Source organism: Haemorhous mexicanus, chromosome 13 (assembly GCF_027477595.1).
Source record: "Haemorhous mexicanus isolate bHaeMex1 chromosome 13, bHaeMex1.pri, whole genome shotgun sequence".
In the NCBI taxonomy this organism is placed as follows: domain Eukaryota; kingdom Metazoa; phylum Chordata; class Aves; order Passeriformes; family Fringillidae; genus Haemorhous; species Haemorhous mexicanus.
This window is the reverse complement of record NC_082353.1, coordinates 7,394,660-7,417,298: the sequence shown is the minus strand read 5'-3', so window position 1 is coordinate 7,417,298 and position 22,639 is coordinate 7,394,660. Positions and strand designations below refer to the sequence as shown.

At 40.9% G+C, this 22,639-nt stretch overlaps 1 protein-coding gene across 5 annotated transcripts in view; it reads right to left on the bottom strand.

Annotated features, from left to right (window-relative positions):
- Positions 1-1,731: 1,731 nt before the first annotated feature.
- MTMR10 (myotubularin related protein 10) overlaps positions 1,732-22,639 on the bottom strand; it is a 34,320-nt gene continuing 13,412 nt past the window's right edge. For 4 of the 5 annotated variants that reach the window (XM_059858178.1, XM_059858177.1, XM_059858180.1 and 1 more), the window contains 14 exons: positions 22,411-22,547; positions 21,225-21,297; positions 20,041-20,183; positions 13,341-13,431; positions 10,815-10,989; positions 10,282-10,369; positions 10,023-10,111; positions 8,933-9,063; positions 8,742-8,811; positions 8,485-8,555; positions 7,468-7,637; positions 6,030-6,200; positions 5,007-5,189; positions 1,732-4,496 (listed from right to left, as the gene is read on the bottom strand). In XM_059858178.1, coding sequence (XP_059714161.1) covers positions 3,897-4,496; positions 5,007-5,189; positions 6,030-6,200; positions 7,468-7,637; positions 8,485-8,555; positions 8,742-8,811; positions 8,933-9,063; positions 10,023-10,111; positions 10,282-10,369; positions 10,815-10,989; positions 13,341-13,431; positions 20,041-20,183; positions 21,225-21,297; positions 22,411-22,547 — 2,192 coding nt within the window. In that variant the 3' untranslated portion in view covers positions 1,732-3,896. Of the gene's footprint in view, positions 4,497-5,006; positions 5,190-6,029; positions 6,201-7,467; positions 7,638-8,484; positions 8,556-8,741; positions 8,812-8,932; positions 9,064-10,022; positions 10,112-10,281; positions 10,370-10,814; positions 10,990-12,808; positions 12,915-13,340; positions 13,432-20,040; positions 20,184-21,224; positions 21,298-22,410; positions 22,548-22,639 lie in introns of those variants that run through there. The other variant, XM_059858181.1, reaches the window with a different exon arrangement.

The following is a 22,639-nucleotide window of genomic DNA, read 5'->3' as shown; positions in this document are numbered from 1 at the left end:
TTCCCTTTTAAGACACCAAAATCCCCTGGGTTTCTCTTAATTTTAACACACAGCCAACACCTTTTCTCTGGAGCCTTCATTCTCATACTGAGTTAAGTTCCCTGCTATGAGAAATTCTGATCACCGTGCAAACTGCAGACACTATAACAGAATATAACAAGAAATAAGATAATTTGCACATCATTTTTATTAATCATCTTTCTATAGCACAGTGTCCATGCTATTCTTGGAAAAAAACCACACACACACAATTTTTTTTTTGTTAGAAGGGAAAGAAAACCACCTGAAGTTCACTGTGGAAACGTACGAACTTTTATTGACCTAATTTACTTCACATTCACAACTCAGCATCAGGATTTTATAATCTTCCTGCCACTGCTACTCAGTAAATCATTATCAGGCACAAAGGTTTTAGTTTCAGTTGAAATGGTGAACTCTAAACCATCACAGCAACAGCATTAGAAACCTACTGCCTAGAGCAATTTGAGGTACAAATTTCTGTCTCTTGGTTAGAGGCAAATTTAAGATTTTGTCCTTTGCTTAAATACATGTTAGATTTTTTTTGGTTTTAATATATTTCCATCTGAGAATAAGCCAAAAGGTTTGCCCAGCTTGCTACATTTTCATTGAGACACAAGGCAGTTAATTGATCAGAGTGGTATTGCAGGCACACACAAACAGTTCCCAGTGCCTGCAGGCTGAGGTGCCACTGCAGCCCCAGCCCTGCACTGAGCCCAGCTGCTGCACTGGGGCCCAGCAGCTGCAGCAGCAGCTGCAGAGCTCCCCCTGTGTGGTACAAAGTCGTGACTCAGCCAGGAACAGCTGCAGGAATGCACATTTTCTACAAACACAAAAGGATGAGCTGCTTGGTAGCTTTTCTACTCTTGCAACACAAAGATGGCATTTAACAGTATGTTGCTTTAAATGGTGAACAGAAATGAAAATTGGAAAATATGTGTACATATATATACACAGACATATATATACACACTTGCATGTCAGTATTCTGTACACAGAAGTAAGATACATACTCACACCCCAAAATTGCTTTTGAAAGTTATTAAAGATATTCAGAACAGTCCCTACTGACTTGATAAGGCAACTGTGCAGAGTGGAGAATATTTCAAAATCAACACTTGGTACCTGTCCTTCAAAATTGAATCAGAAAGTATTGAGCTGTTGAACTCAGAGGAAGCAGCAGCATCCACAGGCACAGCAGCTGCTCAGACTCCTCAGCAAGGAAGGAGAACCTTGCCTTCAAGCCTAGGGAAAGGTGGAGCCCTTCCCTTCCTCTCTGCAGGAGGTTCCCCCTCTCAGCCTCTGCTTACCTAACTCCCTTTTTGGAATGGTAAAAAAATTCTTTTTCATTCTGTTTGGCAAAGAGATTTTTTGACAGGTTTTGTTTTTTATAAAGGCATATTATTTTTTACCCTCTCCCATGCTATATATATAAAATACAAAGTCCCTCTGCAGCATCTGTACACATCTTAGAACTGAAATGTAAAAATGTCTGAAATCTCCTTATAAAAGACAATTCTGTTTAAATATAGTACCCATTTCCCCCCAAAGGGTACTAGCCTAAGCATTTTTTAATTCCACCAGCTGCTTTTGTGGAGTAATTTATTTACACATTTTTGGTACCTTTAATCCCAAGAAGTTATACTTTTAAGGAAAGAAGAAAAAAAAGACATTATAGTTTTAACTGTCATTTTAAAAGAAAAACAAAACTGGTACCAAAAGACACTAAGCACACAGGTTGAGGTCTTTATGTCAAGTATCAGGCCAGGGAAAGCAGTAAGCTAATGGGAAAAGAGGAATGGCAAAAGCAAACTAAAACAAACGTTTGAATAATGAACAAGTGAGATGACTACTCCAGCAAGCTTGGAAATAAACACAACTGGTTTGTGGACCATTTAACATGCTCAGCTCATCTTGCAGCATAATTAGGCAATTGAGGTGAATACACGTTTTCTCCTCACAAACAGTTGCCCAGAAGCCCTGGCATTGTGTCACAACAGCCTGTGCCTGCCCACCTTGTGCACAGCACACACACAACAGCTTCTTTGCATAGGAATGGGTTTGGAAGTTTGCCAAGGTAAAAAAGGAAGCCCCCTCCCCTGACATTGTTCACCTTTGCACTGGCCCTGCCTTGCTTCCCTCTCCAACCCCAGCAGTGCAAGCAAAGCACAGCCTTGGAGGTCAGAGACCAGCCTGGGAGCCAAACCCCACTTTGTGATTTAGGCCGTGCTGAAGATTAGTTTGGGTTTACAAAGAAAGATTTCCAAATCCTATCCCCTCCCCTTTCTTTTAAACTCGAATACACTGCATATTCCTATCCTGCAGCTTTCTTTTTTCCCCACTGAGAAAACTGAGAGCATCTATGAGTCCATTGTATAAGGCCTTTGGTGCCCTAAACTGGTGAGGCAATACCTAGACAGAGGCTCAGTGTCAGTTCAACAGCACTGGTGTTTATACAGAAATAATTTAATACAAAATACAGCCTTGCTGTTCAGAGAAGGCAGCTGACAGGAGCCTTAAACCTATGAGAACGACACATCACTATTTCTCCAACCTTCTGTAATTCTTCACACTCCTGCCTTTCTCCCTGTGAGTCCTTCTGTGGCACATCCAGGGAGAGGCATCATTTAAGAAGATTTCAGAACAATGAGGAGGCTGCTGCATTAAGCAGAAGGAAGGAGGCTGTTGGATATAATTCCCTCAGGCAGTGCTTGTTCATTGCACTGTCCCTATGGATATTCAGTCTGCAAAAAGAAGGCACCACTCACTGCTCTCCTTGCAGCACCTGCACCCCTTGTGGAAGTGGCAATGAGGAGCCAGTGCTCCTTTCTGGAAGCCAGCAGGGCTCAGGTATGAGTTCTGCTGAAAGCTACTTCATCCTGCAAAAAAATGAGGAGAGGGATGGCAGGGATGGGGATCTGTGCAGGGATATAATGCTGAGTAGTTGAGGTGCCCTTATAAAAAGGTGAGGGTCTTGTGGGACTTACAAACAAGCTTAACCTTAAAGAGGGAACACCTGCTGCTTCTTCTGGATGCCTGTTTTTTCCAGAAATGGAGAGGGGGAAGTGGGGGATGGAACAAGAACTTGCCACAACAGCCTGTTTTAAAAAGTTGGGGGGTGTGGGGGGTGTCAGCTGCATTAGAGTAATCCTGCTACTGTTTCCTCCCAATTAAAGGCACTTCTAAAGCTACTACAATACCATATCTACAGTAAAAGTTTTAAGGTTAACAGTGCATTGTCCTGATGTGGATTTCTATAGTCTAAAGACAAGCTCATGACAAAGAGCACAGATCTGACTAATTGTTAATGAACACATTTTGGGACGAGAAAGAAAAGGGAACAAGCCCTTCCATGGATACACTGCATTAGCACAATGCAGGGTGATCAGTCATGGAACATTAGTATGTTTGTATCTATGCAAGTAAGTATTACTCCTGAAGAGGCAGTCGGATAAAATAGTATATCCCAGATTTCAGCTGTCACTTCATCTCCACTGCACTACTTTGGCTTTCCAAGCTGTTTTATCAAAGGGTTACTTCAGTCACTATCTGGGAAAACAAAGGTTATTTCAAGCAGAACCCTCACTAATGACCACACCAAGCCTTTCAATTAGCTAATGAAATGCTCTACCTATGCCAAAGCCCCAAGAACAGGAGGAAGTGGGGAGCAGAAGCCCCAGCAGATGAGAACTACTGAAGACAACATTGTGCGATTTGAAGCATGACTTGCCTTGCTTTTAAATATTTGTGCAAATCTTACGTAATGTTTGTATATAAAAATTATTACAGCTTTCAATGCCGCATTTAGCAGTGTTAAGTTAGAAAAGACAAAATTGATATGCTGTATTCTCCCCAAACCTTTAAACCTCCACATCACCTCAGTCTTCATTTGCGAGCGTCTCGGTGGATAGCCAGATTTTGGCACCACTTAAAAATTTGCTTAAAGGTGTTCCCAAAATGCTCCGTCTGCATAGGTTCCCTACAGGAGAAAATGGGAATGAGGAGGAGAGAAAGTCTGGGGTGCCTGAGGTGTCATTTAAACCATTTGCCCTGAAGTACATCCTGCTTTGATCCAGTTCTGAGCAGTGGCCTTGCAAGGAGGAGTTGCTCTTGTACTGCCGCAGGCTGCGGTTTAACATGTCCACCTCGTCTGCCAGCAGAGAAGCTCTGTGGAAAGCGGTGATGGAGCCCCCGTGGTTGATCTGGGCCTCGGGAACCCAGCGGAAGTAGCAGAGCTTCCACAGTTTTATTTGTGTTCCAGAGAGATGGGGCAGAATGACGCCGTGCAAATCGACGGGCTTTGCAAACCAGTCTCTGAAGTACTGCTCCATACTGTGGCTCTGCCCCTCTGCGGAGTGGAAAAACTCCGGCTTCAATTTTAGTATCAGAGAGTTTCTTCTTGGAAGGAACTCCTGCTCACCGATGATTCCGTTCTTTATTGCTGGGGGGACACCTCGCAATGTGGAGCTGTAGTTTTTCTGCAGAAAATAAATACTGGTAATTTTCCAGTTCTACGTTCATTGGAATAGCAAATTTCCCTGAACTGCCAGGGTGCATCATCCAGACAAATGCTGTGACCTTTAAATAGTTCTGAGCTTCTGAGTCACTGCTGCAGGGCTCACAGGGCAAACTGTGGCCTTTAAAAAGAAATATATATGGTTTTTTGTAGCAACAAATGATTGACTTATAAGCAGTATTTACTGAAAATACTGACAACCTCAGGGGAAAAAGTGGCCTGTCATCACTTTTCCAAAGGTGAAATAATGCAAATGTTGGCAGTAACTCAGCCACATCAGAAAGTGTCCTAAAACACGAGGCTCAACAATTTACATTGCTTCTTCTCCAGAAAGTAATTTCTTTAGGCTGGGAAGCCAAGACAAAGAAGGCTCCTACTGCTAATCCAAGGGCACCTGCAGCCTCCCCAGCACAACCCCTGAGTGTGAGCACAGCCTCAGCCACAGGCAGAGCCCTCCGAGCCCCCCGGGTACCTTGGAGCGCTTGAAGGTGCGGAGGGCCCCGTTGTGCACGCTGGGCGCGCTCTTCCCGACGTACAGCGGGTTGTGGAACAGCAGCCGGTCCCGGCTCGTGAACTGCAGAGACCAGTCCCAAACACACGGAAACCTCAGGCCTTTCTCATCACCCAGCTGAATGTTTTTGCTTATAGCAAATTCCTGCAAGAAGTTAACATTCAGGCAGATTAAAATCAAAGAAAATGGGCTTCTACATCAATCTTAAAACCAGCATGTAACTATTGGGGAAAGAGGAGCAGGGTAGCACAACAGAGCAGCAAGACAGCTGAAGAAAACAGCTGCTCTGCATTTATGCAGCTACTTTTCAATTCTATTAAATTGGTTGTTGGCTTACTCTTAACCCCCAAACTGGCATTTTGAGAATTCACCAATAGTCCCTCAGTGCTCTACTTCTTTGTAAAGTTGCTACCTATAACTTTAAAGGCAAAATATTTAATGAAATAAGTAAGTTTCACTTTTATCAGCCATCAAATGTTTTCTATACACAGTTGTGATAAGCTCGTTTTCAAAAACAAATTTAAGTGTTCAGTTTTCTAAATGCCTCCATTGTGCAATACTATTGGAACTTGATGCAGCATCTCCAACTTTTTCAACTATTTAAACAATTATGTCAAGAGATTTCAAAGTTTGCCTGAAGCATGAAATTCTGTTTATTGCCTGTCATTCTACTTTCTGAGTTCCAGATCCAATTTTGCTTCCTAGAGGAGTACAAATACCAATGTACAGTAGCAATGTTTTCCTAGGAAAAAAAACCACAAATAAATTCAACAGACTTTCTTCTTGAGTAGTCAGTCACTGTCTCTGCACAGATCACCTGAAAGTCTTTATGACTGAATTCACCTGGGGACCTGAGTGTTTTGCCCCAAACAGAGTGTGACAACTGGAAGGACACACAGGAAGCATTGAACTGGGATGCTGTTATTCCCAGGGGGGCAGGCTGAGTGTCCTGCTGCACAAGCAGGTGCAGCCCCTCCTACTCACAGTGCTCTCCTTGACTCGCTGGTGGGGGCAGTTGAAGAGGAAGGTGCCGAACAAGGAGATGCGGGCGCTGTCGTACAGGATGGTCAGGTACACCTCAGAGAACTCAAAGGCTGCTGGGTACTGTTCCAGCAGCTGCCAAACACAGTCAAGGAACATCAAGAACAAAGGGGACTGGGAAAAGAAACAAGGAATGATCAGATTTAACATAAGCTTTCCCAAATAATACCCATTTCTTTGCAGTTTTGGTATTTGGCTGTACCATTGGTACATTACTCAACCATAGGGTAAACTATTTGGAGTCTTGCATTTCTCATGATTCTATGCAATTGTTACACTCTGTATTCCTGTTTGGCCACGTCTTTCTCAGCACTACCTTTGCACAGCTTTCCCTCCTGTGTAGAAACTTCTTTCCTAGGCTCCGCTCATACTCACGCAGCTGAAAAAATCCTTTCTGCCATCTATATGTCCCTCATAATTTCTAAATTAGGGCTTGTATGAGCCTTCCTTGCCACTTGGCCTTGTTTTTACAATGTGTTTTCTTCCTTGTTTGAAATTACTGCAGAGCTTATGATTCAGCCACACTAATTTCTCACCACATTTTCTATGTCTTTTCCACAGCAGCCCATGAATTGCAAAAGTATAAACCATCATTAATGTAAGGCTTTAGAGATATTTTCCCATTTTCACTTTTCAATTTATCCTTTCCTAGGGCCAAAATAGCTGCTTTTCATTATTTCCTTCTTGGCATCTCATTTCTTTATCCCTTCACGCATTTTCTCTGCTTGGTGCTCAGTGCCCTCAGTTTATCTGTGGATTCCACGCTCTGGAGATGTTCCTGTTCTGGGATTCTGGCTGCTGTTCCTGAAAAAGGTTCCTAACCTGGGTCCTCCCTGCTTCCACCTGCAGTTAGCAGCCCCTCCTTTGCCATGGAGAGGCCAAACAAGAGCTGGCAGTGCTGGGAGCTGAGCCCTGCACTCCCCTCCTTCCTCCTGGCAGCTGTGTCAGCTCATGCAGCTGTGGGGCTTCTCCAGCAGCTGCCTGCTCTGAAAGCACTGCTGAGTGATAACAGCACAGGGATGGAAACAGGGATTGGTAAAACACACAGCAAAACCACCCCCTGCAACCCCACTCCTGCTTTGGTTTCAATTTGAAACCTCACTGTGCCAGTGTTTGTAGCAGTGAGATGCCTTCATGTGTAACCCTGAAGCAACACAATAACCCACAGAACTGTATATGGTATTTTACTGATTCTCATGTGGCTACAGAGAGTAAAGAAAAAATATCTCTACCCTGGAAAAATACTTACTTCCTCTGATACTATATAATGAGATTTGAAAGTATTAAAACATATTTTTACTTTTAGATTTCTGTACAAATACACGTTCAGGATGATATCAAGCAGATACTGTGATCACATGCAAATACAATTAATTTTTACCTCTTTGTCAGATCTCTTTAAGTGGTTACACCTATCTAAAAATTGATATCCTGCCATGACCCATTCCTTCTGTATTAGGCTTTGAAATCCAACAATGGTTCGAAAATAGGGATCCAGCATGACTTGAATGAGAGAAGCAGCAAGACAGCTCAGGTCCCGTCCCTCTTCCTCTGTAACATACAGAAAGTACAGAATCCATAAGGTAAATGCACATGTACAGAATTAGATTTCAAAGAGCAAAAAGGTGCAACTAGGTCTCATGTTTTTATTAGATTTTCTTTTAAAATATACTTTTAGTTGTTTTAATTGTTCTCATAATTAAAAAAAAAAATAAACAGAAAAAACAAATCACACTTTTTTTTTTAAACTGAGACTCATCCTGTACAAAGGGGTCCTGCAGTATCCAGCACAGCAGTGCATTCATCAAGAACAAAATACCTACCCAGCTGCCTAGTACTTAAATCAAGGTGTGCTGAGGAGGAGAGTGTTCATGCTGCTAAAATTTTCAACATTTTTCCACCTTGAAGCAATTTTTGGAAGGGCATTACATGGAGAGAGTGGGATATACCAGCTTAATAGGTCTTGAAAATACTACAGAAATTACAGAATTAGAGATATGAACAAGTTTTTCATTGTCCTTTCCTCTGAAATATCTGTTTGCAGAGACACAAGGAGTGGGCACTGAGTGAAATGTTTTTGTCTAGAACCTCTGAATTAAATTGATATTGCTTCTGCAGGGACTGTTAGCCCAATTAACACAGGACAAAGGTTCACACTAAGGTTTTGATTCTATCATCATTATCAGAACAAAACCCACAAAGACCCAAAGCAAAATATTCCTTTGATGCTAAGGACTATACTACAGTTCAGATAGATAACAAAATTATTTTCCCTTCTAGTTCTCCAAATGCCTGAGATCTTCAGAATCCATGGGGTTTATGTATGAAGATTACAGTTGATTTTATCTACATTATCACAGTAATGCAAATAATTACAGCATGCTCTGTGTTGTATTACCTTGTAGAACTACAGAAACGTGCTTACACTCCATCATATAGACAAGCTCAGCAGAATGCTTAAGAAAGGCTCTGGACAGGAAAAGAAAGTGATTTAACAGTTAACAGAAATTCACACTCTACAAGAAAAAGATTTGGGTTATCTATATTTACCTAACTTATATTAAAACAAAGAATCCTTCAAATGATGCACTGCTCATTTACAGTGCTGAGAGCTTTGCACATTCCATTGAACATCATTATATTAATGGTACCAACCTAATGTACTCTAACCAGCGAGTGTTTTCCAGGGAGGACAGCCACTTTTCCTCAGTGTCATCAAAAGGGTCTGCAACAGGGACAGTAATTACATTGCAGAACAGCTCCCAGTAACAGTCCCTGTCAGCCAGGCTGACTGGAATTCACTCCATGTCAGGAAAACCCCATAAAAGAAGGAAAGCCCAGCATACCATTGACACAGAGCTGTTTGAGTTTGTTGTGTGCAGCCTGGATTTCCTGGATGTTGGGGAGACACTTGTCCAGGTCAGATTTGTACACGTCACTTCTCAGGGGATGGCTTCGAGTTATGGCATTACAAATCCTGCAGGATAAGAATCAGCAGGTTTATTGTAGGAGAGAAAAGAAACAGTCTTTCAAGAAACGTGCCACTGTCTAACTGCAAACACATAAAACATGCACCTCATTCTAAAAAAAAGTTTACTGGTTCATATTCAGGAGATACATTGCTCCTGCCATAAAGCTACTGACTCAAACATTTTTGGTGTCTGCTAATTACTGAACATAAAAAATGGGCATGTTTTAATGGCTCATTAAAATATCACATTTGAGAAATGAAATCTGATGCTGACTGACAGTTAACTCTATTCAGTTTTTTGTTTTCCATCATTTTTAGTAAGACTTACCTATGTCAAATGAAGAGAACATATATAAAGTTTATGAAGTCAGGAAAGCTTACAGGGTTTCAACTAAAACTCAGAGCTCCAGCCTAACACACAATGCAGGTGTTTGCACTACTACAAAAAGTCACACTACAAATTAAACCAAAGAACAAAACCAAGTTTATAAACTACCTACACAAGGCACTAAATGCCTTCAGTCTTTCATTAAGGACAGCACATGACAAATATTTCACAGAAATACCATGTGTATTATGATACTAAGTCTGTTGAATTGTATTTCCCAATGCCACAAATGAAGGGGTTTTTTTCACTGTCTTGCTGAAGGAGGTAAGAAAATCTCCACCAATGTAAGCTGTATTACAGTAAATCTCATCCTTTTATCAATATGCTCTGTCATCTGAATGATTATCCCCCTAAAAAATAAGCATACCTTAAAACCTGTAAAGTTACTCAGTATTTGAAACTGGAATGGCCTTGAATAAAAATTGTGCCAGAACCAGATCCAGAGAACAGTCTCTCCAAAGTTCCCACACTACAACACTGTGGTGTCACACAGGGTCACCTCCACTGCCACCCAGTGCTGTGTCACAGTCCCCACTGGTGTTATCCTAACCTGAAGAGTGACACAATGATCACTTACCTCTGATCAATTCTTCTCTGCTGCAATACATCTTTAATGTTGGCCATTCTCACAAGGGCACTCCCGTTGGGGTGATTCCAGGACCATAACTAACATGGGGAAAAAACACAAGAAACAACAAAATCGTGCAGGTTAGAGTTATTCTGTACAATTTTTTTCCTTAATGCCATGCACAGAACTCTGTTAACTGGCATGCACAGCCCCAAGTTGAATACTGTGCAATGACCAGGAGCAGGACCAGAACAAAGAGGACACTTACAGGCATTCTCCTACCAATGAAGGAGTAGGAGTACAGCTTCAGGTCTTGGTCTGCTAAGGAAGACGGAACCACAAAATACTCTGGAAGGCTTGTGGAAAAAAAAACATGACAAAAAAGGTTACTTTTCCCTGTGCATTTTACCAACTTCCCACTTGCTGCAGTGCTGTGTGACCAGATCAGGGAGGCTGTCCCAGAGCAGCCCCTGGGCGTGGCTGCTGCTGTGTGAGGGCTCAGCCACAGCACCAGCACAGCCCCAAGGATGCCAGTGAGAAACGGCAGGTCCCACATGGAAGTGCAGAAGCACCAAAGCCATGGATGCCAAAACATGACATTCCCTTTAGGGACATGATATTTCCTTCAGGTACAAGACACTTCCTTCAGGAGCAAGACTTGCATCATGTTTTGCCTGGGGGCCTCTCCAGAGAGCAGCCCAATTAAGAGGTGCAGTGCACAGCTGACTGCAACAGAGGCTGTGGGGCACACAGGACAAGACAGCCCAGTTCCCTCCTGCTGGTGTCCCAAGAGACACTTACCAAGTGGAGATCATATAACCTTCATTGACTGAGCACACTCTCCACTCGGATGCACCTGTCCTTTTGATCTCTCTATCCCAATCCGAGTAAGTTTCAAACAAAGGAGTCTGCTGACTGCTGGCACTGCTGATGCCACTGCCACCACCTCCTGGGTCTATGCCATTCACCTTCTTTGCTAGGAAAAGGAAAGTCATCAATGCCCATTAAAAAAAAAAAAAATCAAACTCTTCACCTTCCTATTACAAAGATAAGCCATTAGCAACAGCACTAATATTATCTATATTACCTACTGTTGTATTACAAGAAAGCAGTGACTTAATGGGAGCTTGATGATACATGAAGATGTCAATGTATTTTTTCCCTGCAATTTCATTAGAAAAGCAACAAATTGGCCTGCTGTGGTGCTTGATAGAAGCCAAGGCATACTAATACTCAGGAACAAATGTTATCTCCAGTCACAGGCTTTCCTTCTTCAATATGCCAAAGTTTACAACATTTTAAAAACATGAACCCTTTATAGGCTACCCATTAATAGCTACCATGTCAGGAAAGCAAAATAAAGTTCAGCAACTTAAAATGACTGCTGTGTTAACAGCAAATAAAAGAAATGGAAGGCCATGCTGAAATATTGGGATTTCTATATAGATTTATATCCACACAGAAAGAAGGCCTATCATTTTGTGTTTAGGGACCAGGAGTTTAGAGAGCCTGTTACTATACAGAAGGATCTCCTTTGCTGGTCATTCTTTGGATGCCAAGGAGACAGTCAGCTGTGTCAAAAAGAAATTACATTTTGTTTCTTGACACTTGAAGTACATTTTTAGATGGAAGTGAAATAAACTGAAATTCAGCCCTATCACCTCCCCCATGAAAGCTCTGAGCCTCAGCAAGAGCCTGCCCAAAGGAAGCAGAACAGTGTCACAGCTCTGCTGACATCCCATAACCTGTGTGGTTCCTGCTTTCTGTATCTATCAACTTCATTCTTGCACTGGCACTTTGACTACTTAGGATTTTCAGAAGAAAACAGGACTAATATCAGACTAAAGTAGTTCCTCAAAGATGGTAAACAGAGAAATACAATAGTTACAAAAAAAAAAAGTCAATTTTTCTGTTTAATGGCAGGATATATAACTATCAAATATAGCCTGGGAAAAAACCAATGCACACATACAGCAGAACAATGCAGGCTTTTTACGTTCCCCAGGAAGCACAAAGTCAGCATTTCACCTTTTACTTTACTGGGAGTAGCAGGGAGAGAGAGTCATTAAACAGCACTGGAATTGCAAGAGCAAAGCCAGATATCTATGGGACAAACACCAGGGTTCACAACAACAAGAACACCCGAACACAACCCAAAAGAATTCATATTCTCTTAAGAGCTGCAGCATGGCAAAGTTCTCCTTTGCCATTCTGGTCTGCTGCTCCAGAGGAACATTTTTACCCACCTTATGTAATTCTTCCACTAGGTATTTTTCCATATAGCAAATGGTATTTTAAAGAGAGAGTAAAGGCAACTTTGTGACAACCTAACATTTTATTGCAATTTTATCTGCAAATTGGCTTTCTCCCTAGTACTTTATAACATGAAAATACATGGACCTTAATAATTGCCCAAGCTTTATGAGGTAAGAAATTCCATGTGTAATTGTGTGTGCAACATAATAATCACATGCACACTTATTCGTGTGCATGCACGGGGCAGTCATAGAGGCAAAACCATGGATGAAAACCATGCACTGTTTTGCAAATCCGAAGGCCTGATCTCATCATTCCACGAGGTTCATGTTTTGTAACAGGCAGATCAGTGGTTTCTAGTGCCAGCTGCTGAGTTCAGATCTCAGTAGCACAGCTCTGCAGCAGCAGCACGCTCTGTGGGGAGGCCTGTCACCCTACAACTGCTGGCTCTCAGCTGTGTCTGGGCTGGGGAACACTCGGCAGTGACCGCACAGCATTACGCTCGAAATCAAGTTCCAAAGGCATCTTTGCAGGCTTACCTAACTGACAAGGTTCACTTGGAGATTGGCCTTGAGCAGAGAGGGTGTGCTCCAGCTCAGCAGGGGTGGTGGAGGTTTTGAGTGGTAAGAACTGCCTAGTAAGCCTCTAGGAAAGAAGGTATGGAGTCCCAAGTTGCACAAATCCTCCTGCAATACCACCAGAAGAGAAACTTATTCCCAAAAGAAGGGCAGGTGAGCAAGCCTGCCTGATGGGACATTCACTGGGTACCCAGAGTACCAACAGAGACAAACAACAGGAGGATGGAAGCGTGAACTGAGAAATAGGAATATTCATGCTGCCACAGTTTGGCTTTGTTTCAGACAGGAAAGACATTTCTTTGGATTTTGGTCATTAATGTCTATCCCAATGCATGACTTATAACCATAAGAGGCTGGGTGCAGAACAAGCTGATTTTGTTACCCTTGGAGAAGGCCTCAAATGTTTTTTGCCACTGCTTCTGGACAGAAGTCTTACTAAAAATACGTAATACAAAATAGGAAAAAAGTACAATCCAAGTACTTTCATCCTTACCTGGATTATGATATATTTCCCCAACATACTCAAATGCAAAGAGAAGCTGAAGATCCGTGGGCTGAGAATAATGAGCTATTGCAAGGCACACCTAGGAAAGAGACATTTATTACTGTTATTTATATATCTATATAGACAAAATAATTATTGCCTTTAATTGTAACAGTGTCAAATATGCAGAGCTGTAAAAAAACTAAAACTCAGTCTTTTTATATTTTCTTTAATGAAAGGAGTACTTAGCAATCCAGCAGAAGAACCTAAGAGCATGCAGGGCCAGTTCAAAAAGTCCAACCTAGCACTGTTCTGACAGCAGCTAGCAATCAGTGCTCAGGGAAGAGGGGAAATACACAGAAACAACATAATGGAATTTTACCAGGACAATTTTAAACAATTAACTGTTCAGGCATGTCCTGAATCAGGATCAGTATTTAACAGCATTTGACAGATATTTCGGCTACAAAGTTGTCAGTTGGGCCAGGAGGTTTTTCATGTGCGACTTCCTTTTAAAAAAACCTAACTGGTTCTCTCCCTAAGATTATTAAAATTAAGAGTGCAGCACATGATTTAGGGTTAGATTCTAGACTTAAAATTTCATCAAGCATTTCTAGTCTCTGTCTCTTTGAATGTAGATACACACTAAGAAATACACCAGATTTGACAAAAACCCTAATGTCTAGAAGAATCAAATTCAAGAAGAAAAAAATATCACTTAGAGATTGGTGCTGTTATTCTTCAAATTTCAAGATATGAATGGAGTCTTTAACTTTGTCCTCTTCCCTCAGTATTTGCTTCTGCATTTTACTAAATTGTACCTTTTAACCAGGGACAAAGACATGGTGCAAGCCCACATCCTTATCACCTAAATTTTTTTCTTCTTTTTTTTCTATCTTCCCTTCAACTTTTCCCATTTAGAAACACATTTACAAAATTTATTCAGAGTTTAGCAGCTTTGAACATTATTTTTGAAAAAAATCCTGTGCATCCAAGAAATTGCTTTCTTTTTATGAAGGAAAATGTCCTTATTATGATGGGAATAACAGAAAGATTTGCACAGAATGGAAGGAGTACCACTGCTGGCAGCACTGGCAATGGGAACAAAGCTCGAGAGCTCAGTTATGCTGAGATCTGCATGGAGAAAGCTACTGTATTTTTATTGTTTGTATGCAATATCCCTGGTGTTATGGAACCCTTACTGTATCTTTATATACTTGGACTTTTGATGGGAACAGTCCTCACTATTTATAAATCCAGTAATGACAGTAGACCACCTTGAGCTGAAAATGTTGTTTCACAAACACTCAACAAAATAATTTCAGTCGAGTCTTAGAACAACGGTTTCTTTAACTGTTCTGCCCACACCTCCTGTTCTCCAATGACACTGCACAGGAAAATAGAGGACAGAACATTCCAGGGGTGACAGCCCCCCAAAAAACCCAAGCAGTACAAGTGTCCCTGGAGAACAGTATAGCAGACTTTCCTAATGAACAAAGTTCATGAGTTACAAGCTCATTTGCAGGATTTGATAAAATGTTCAAGATATTTATAACATAACTGGAAGCCACACACATTTCACTAAATCTTGTGATTTCAGTGTATGAACTGAAGCAGAAGAAGCTATTAAACAATATTTGGCCACTTCTAACACATTACTTTTGGCTACCATTAACAATGAAATAAAATGGAAATTTGTGTATATTCACATTTTGACTTCCATTTTTCTAAATAGCTTTTCACTACAATAACTGATACAAGCAGAACAACTCCTCATCTTCATTTATGGAGTGAAAGTTGAAAGCCTTTTACTATGCTAATCTACTCTCAAGGCTTCAGGACAAACTGCAGGAAAAAAATTCCATTGTGCTGCCAAATAACACAACAGGAACACAGTAAAACCTATTTTTAAATAGGCAGCAGCTGAAACCTCTGTCATTTGCTTGCCACATTTGAAAAAGGGAGTATGTGTGTGCTGTGTGAAGAGGGATAAAATGGTGGGGTGGAGATAGTAACCATCCAGATCCACAAAAAATATGAGACCATAGTTGTGCTTTTAAATAGAGCAGGAGCTGGAAAATGCTTTGGGTGTTCCATGGAATAGATGTAACTCACACCACATATTGCATGGGTGAAACAGTCCACCCACAGGTTCAGGATGTCTATTTCTCTTATTTTAAAAAGTGATAGATTTATCCTGCTACTGTCTCTATTTTTACATTTTGGAAAAATTTCACTCATAGATACACTAAAATTAGTATGTACTAAAGACATACTAATTTTCTGTTTATTCCTCACGAAATCCCTGTAATAGTTTTATTGTCTCAGAGATCCAGAAGACAAGCACATTCCACAGATCTCAGCAGATTATGGCCATACGTAGAACGCTCTAAATTGGAAGACAAGCATGCTTTACAGGAAGCGTTCTCATATCAAACTCAAAAATGTTTGGTATTCTTGCCAATTTACAATTGTGTAAAGCTGAAGATATTTAGGCTCAGACAAGTAACAAGAGAATAGGCTGCTTGTTGCAAAGCTCATTTATTAAAAGCAGTAAACACAATGGCTGTAGTTATTTCATAGTACAAAAGCCATTTCCCTATGTCGGTGTCCCCTGTTCAACCCCTATCTGAGAAAAATAAATGATACTTTTCAGGGCACACCCTCCTTTTCAACAGGAATTTTACCAAGGGCAAGAGCTTTAAAGTATTGCTAACGCTCTTGCAGAAGAGTTGTGGACAACAACACTTCAGATGTGCTAAGTTAGCACAGCCCTGGATTTTCCCTCCTTCCTTAAGCCAGGCTACCTGGCTTATGAACTCTCTGGAAAAATACTGTTTTCCATTGCTACTGCAATTCCTATCCCAAGCAGGCACCTGTGGTAGAAAGTCAAACAAGCAGGACTATCTCAAGTCCCACAAACAGATTTTGTTAATTTTCCTAGGCTGGAAAACCTATTGGGAAAATAAGCATTCAGCATTAGGAGAATTTTAAAAATTCATCTGTATTTTTAAAAATATCTTTTACTTTTGCCCAGGGAAGTTGTGGCTGTGCCATCCCTGAAGTGTTCAAGACCAGGACAGGGCTTTGAAAAACCTGGTGTAATGGAAGCTGTCTCTGCCCATGGCAGGGGATGGAATGAGATGAGCTTTAAGGACCCTTCCAAGCCAAACCATTCTGATTCTGTAAGTTTACTTCTAAAGAAAGTTTTCTTCATCCCCTCCAAAGACAGTATCTTATGCATTCCCAGTGCCTTGAAACAGTACCAATTCTGTGATCTGTATAAACAATTAGAACAAGGTAATAGAGTTGGGGAGGCAGGAGGAACATGTTAGAAAGGGTCAGGACCGTTTGTCCAACTCTTATGAGTTTCATATTATTGTTCATAACAATTAGGGAAAAAAATGTTCCTCTCCATCCCGTGTTATGACGTAGGAAAGGCTACTTTTGATTGCACAGGAAACAAGATTTGAGATAAAAAATTTTCCTTCTGTTTTGATTGAGCATGTGATTCTGAAACAACTCTCATGCTCATTCAAAAAAGCTTCCTGGAGTAAAGAACTGAGAGAGGTCTTGAGAAGAGAAAGGGATGAGAAAATGGAGATACTCATGGAAGCACAGGGTGTGTGCCATCCTGGGGCACTGCCAAGATCCTTATGCACGGTGAGGCAACACACTGGCCATCACCTAACACTCAGAAGATCTACAGCCTCACCTTTTCATGTATTTTATTTTCTCAGTCTAATGTCCAATACTGCAGTGCCTAAAAAATAGCAGGAGTTTTCAGTTTGACTGCTTGTTGTCATTTTTGGAACAAAATAAATCTTTTCCTCTAAGGAATGTGAAATGCTTCTTTTTTTGCACTTACTTAAGACTTCCCCAACTTGCTTACCCTTGCTTCCCCATCCTCCACTTCCTCCCACACCCATCTGGCTTTCCTTCCTTTGGAGACTCTATCGCTTTATTTTAGAGACAAAACAAAATTAAACTGCTAAACAGTGGTGAGTGCAAATTTCCATTCCTTCTATTTTCCCTTAATGCTTGTTTCCCAAATATCCACTAATAAAAATGAGGAAGAAAATGTTTACCTGGCTGACTAATGCTGATAGTATTTTATTAGCATGCATTGGCTGCAACAAGTACTGAGCGTATTTTCCTAACAGAACTGATTTTTAAGTTTCTCTACAATAATTTACCTGAAAATAAATGAATGTGTTCTCACAATGTTTCTGCTTAAAGGCAAAGAAAAAGGCCTCTGAAAGTTCTGCCAATGCTACCCATGTGTCTATGTGTAGTCAATCTGTCAGACTGTCCACTTCAGAAGCCTGCTTTCAAACTTGGATTCATCTTTTCACAGCATCCAAAGAGATCCTTGGAAAGAGGATCTTTGAGATGCTCAAAGAGAGACTTGGAATAATCTCTATTCTAGTAAGGCAGCTTAATTAGCTCTTCTCCCTTATGCTCTGTTCAGCAAACAGAGACACTTCCTTAGGAACAGATTACACTCGCTTTGCCAACACCAATTTATGTCACTGGATGCTGCTGAGTATTTCCAGTACATGCAAGCAACTATGCTTCAAACAAATTTTTTAACTGCATGAAGTTAGCATCTGTTGTCCTTCTAACTACTCCATATATTTAAAGCTCATTTTGAAACATGAATTGCCATGCAGGGCCCCCCCATTCAGAACCCCAGTTCCATGGTCAGCCCTCTCCTATGGCACTCTCCCAGTCAGACAGCAATGCACTCTCAGCCCAAGAGCAGGCTTCCCCTCACATCAGAACTCAGGTACACTCCAAGTCTTGCTCTGCCCTACAAAAGTTATGTACACACAGTTATTTCCAAGTAGACAGCTACCAAAATTTTCTTGTACAAACAGCTGGATGTAAATATAGATTAAAGAGGCCCTTCAGAACTTTAAGGAGGCCTGATCACTGTCTTCTGTTTTTAAACACCAGGACAACCTTGATATGTACTATCTGAAGGGCAGGAACAGAAACCAGATAAAATCTTTCCATACTGTGGTGCCAGCATGCCATCTAAATGTCACAAAGAACAAAACAACTCCATTCAATATGCTGTGTAAGACCACTCCAGATGTGTTCACCAGCATCTCAAAATAATTTAAGCAAAATCTTGATACAGGAAAACTGATCTAAGGATCTCATGGTTCTACACATTTATATTTAATTGCTAATAGAATAATGTTATTATGGAAACATTAGATTAGGTTAGCTGAACCTGATCTCCCTTCAGTAGAAACGCTTCTGTGCTACACCCACACAAAGCTGCAGTAACCTACCTGATGCATCAAAAATGCCACAGTAACCACAGAGCTGACATTTGTACCAGTTTTCTTCCTCTCCACTGAGCACATTCTGCTATTTGAAAATGGCAGTTGTTACACCTGTGGTCACCACCAGCACAAGCTCTATAACCACACAGCTCTGGCTCTCTAGACCTAGCTGTTCTTCCTGACAGAAGAAACCACCTAAGAACATGTAATTATAAATGCCTAATGTAAAGGCCTTCATAAAATGGTTTCACTGTTCACTCTTGCATAAGAAAAAGCAGCACAAAGAATGTTAATGAGATGCTGAGTTTATTCTCTCCTCCTCCAGGCTAATCACTCTCCTTTGCTGTGACAGCCAATTAGAAACAGTTGCTGTAATGATATTGCAGGAGACGGCTGCTCCAGGGGGATTTTGGAGAAGCTGTGCAAGGGAATGACTACGGAAGCATGGAAGGTTCCAACCAGCACAGGCAGCAGGCACGGCGGCAGCCAGAAGAGGGGCAAGGCCAGAGCAGGGCGATTCATGAGGGGCTCCTGCCCGCACACCTCGGGGAGGGTGAAGGGCTGAGCCGGTTCAGCAGCTCTCGGTCAGTAACTGCACACAGACTTAGGCCTGGGCAGATGGTCCTTGGGACTTACAGGGCTAAACTCAAACCTGATCCTACTGAGAAGGGCAACTGTTAAGCTCTGAGAGCAAAGCGGGTCATTCCTTACGAAACGCCAGCTGTGGCACGCCGCGGTGCCGCGGAGGTCAGGGCAGCCGAGCTCCCGGCCGGCCCCGCTCGGCACAGCCCCAGAGCACAGCCCAGCTGCGCCGGGCACCGGCGGGCAAGGAAATCCCTAGGAATGGACAGAGCCCAGTAATTCCTCCTGTCGCGAGTGTACGAGGCTTTGATAACAAAATGTTGAGAAAGAACCCAGGTTCATGTAAATTGGACAAAATGGTGGTTCCAAGAGCTCGCTGGAGAACGTGGTGTGTGACACCGTTAAGGCTATCCATAAGGCAGTACACTCAGCCTCTGGGTAAATTAAGCTTACGACTTTCAGAAAATGTATCAGAGCTTGAAACATTTTCCATAAAAATGCAAACACCTGTTGTACAGCTGCAATGCAACATTCTGATTCCAGTCCTTAAAAAGATTTATTTAATGAATTAATAACTTTTAAAAGTACAACAGATATGACAGTAAATACTGGTTTATCTTATATGATACTAAACAGTTAATACATCACTTCAAAATTTTTCCCCTAATAGATTTGACTCCAGATATTCTCCTGTAACAGAATGCGAATAATTTGCAATTCTTCCCCCCCACTTCTCTATCAAAACATAATAATACAAAATGTTCTTATCAGCATAGCTGTTGATACATGTAGTGACTACAAGGCAGAAATTCATAAGAAGATAACAATACCTTTTTTGCACTTTCAGGACCTGCTTCATCAAAACGAAATCTGACAATACGGAAGTCTTTGCAATAAATTATTAATTCAGTTGGATTAAATTTCAGCTTTTGGTTGGGACCAAGGACCTTCTGCTTCCTCTTGGCATCATTCACTGCAAAGAAGAGAAACTTATTTGACTGTGTTCTGTAAGGAAACACAAGATTGGCTCAAACAGATACAGTAATGTTGCTGCCAGAAGGTTTTTATTTATTGGCACATTTTGATTCAGGTAGAAAATCTGTTGACTCCTGTTAGTAAAAGCTTATGTTTCACTAAACTTAGGGTAAACTTCATCTTTTAGAAAAGGGGCAACAAATGTGCGCCAGTGCAAGACAATGTAACAGGTCAATTGCACCTATTTGTTGTAAAAAAAAAAAAAAAATAGCATTTCTTCATCATGTTCTTCCTCATAAACACATTAATCGTTTCGCAGTGATCACAACCAACTTTGGGCATTGAAAATTTATAACCAATAATTTAGATTACCTACAGTCAGAAAACCAAGCATTTAACAGCCCATGCTATAAACAAAATTTGAAAACTTATCACTTTTATGAAATTTTACAATTACAAGATGAAAAACAATCTTAACAAATAGGTAAGGCTATGGAATCCAACAAATAAAAACCTGGTTCTCCACAAGAAGTATTTTATTTCTTCAGATCAACATGTTGATTGCCATTTGCAGATTTTTGGAGATCACCAGTTATTAACTTGCTAAGAATTAGAGAGGATTGAAAACTACAGCATTTCTCTTGTCAGATATCCCATCTACGTCTCCCTGTATAAGCTATTTTTGCAATTTAGTGTATTTCAGTGGCAGAGATTCAATGTTCAATGTAAAAATGTGCTAACAACATTTTGTACTGCTGTAACATGTCCTTCCTATAACACCTGTTGATCCACTATGGTAGTTACAAACATAAAGACTATACTATAAAGACAAAACTAAGTTGCCCGCATGGCACATCAAGATTTATTCAGCATTTGAGGCTTTTATCCTCATTTTAAATAAACCAAGTATTTCAAAACAGGAAGATTAATGACACAAAGCCTCAAGGGTCAACAATTCTGCAGAACTTAGCAGGCAGGTAACAGTTTTGTACTGAGTAAGAATAAAGCCTGTCAGTATACTTAGCTATTTTAGACATACCTGTGACAATCTGCTCAATGCATGTGAGTGGGACATCGTGTTCACCAAGGAGGAGGTTTTTATAATGGAATTTCTGAAACAAATGAACTCACAGCCATTAATTGCAGCTCTGCAGTTTGCAACCAGATATACAGCACAACTTTGAAGAAACTATGATAAAAATCAGGCATGCCTGGGCTTTTCTGACAGGTACCACCCTTGCCTATTCCCAGGTAATTAGAGGTTAGAGGCTGCTCAACCGCACACCCAGCAGTTCAGAAACCCCAGTGGAATATGCAAAATAACCTCCCTATTTGCACTGAATTTACTGAATTAGTATCAAAAATTACTCTAAGAAATCCAATACAATTTGAAGTATAAAATACATATCTATATCTATATCTATATATATATATATAGATATGGAATGTAAGAAATCTCCAATTATTATTAGTTTTGTAAGCATGGAAAGAAAAAATAATCTACTTTCAGGCACAAATTCTGACAACTACTTTGTGTCAAAAATTAACCTTTTGATGTAGCTCTGGTCAAACTTCCTAACTATTATTGAAGAAGCATCCAGCTACTTTCAGAGCTAAAGAAAGTAGTTAATGGAACATTTCCTTTAAAAGCCCCAAATGAAAGTGCAAACTCTACTGAAAATAACACACAGCTCACTACTTGGATTTCCAGTATTGTATGCTGTGCTGTTCAAAAACTGATCATGGTTTTGAATGTCATGAGCTCTGCTTTGACAAAGCAGAAGAGTTCTTCTCCCCTCTTCTTGTTGCTCCATCTACAATGAATTCTCATTTCATGGTTACTTTGCCCTCCATCAGTAACTCCAATAAAACTCCACCACATGGAGAGCTTTGCTGATCTGACACTTGTCCAGTTTTAGGGACATTTGCAAACAGCTCCTTCAGGAGGAACACATCTGTGTATAATTCCTGCTTTGTCTTTTGTAAAACCACTTCCTGAAGAAGCCTCCATACATGGAGGTGAATGGAGCTGGATGTACTTCTGTACAAACTTCTTGCTCTTGTCCTGATATGAATGAATGGAACAGCAACACATTCAGAACAGGACAGTGGAACCTCATCCTGCAGCCTGCTTAGAAGGCATCCATTTATATCAGCTATGAGACAGATTGACTGTGTGAATAATGCCACTTATTCATGATGTAGCCATGTGAGCAATAACCAACCTGCAGTGGCATTGGGTCATCTGTAATAAAGGAAATCTTGAAGTTAGTGCAAACCAGCTTGCCCCACAGATCATACTGGCTCGTGTCTGTTGCAATGCACTTTCTTACAAAATTTACTTCATTCACCACAATTTCACCTGAAACAGAAGAAAGGGAGGGGAAAGGAGAAGCCTATATAAATCCTGTAGGTACAATTCCAAGTCTGTAGTACCAAGGAACCCCTAACTCT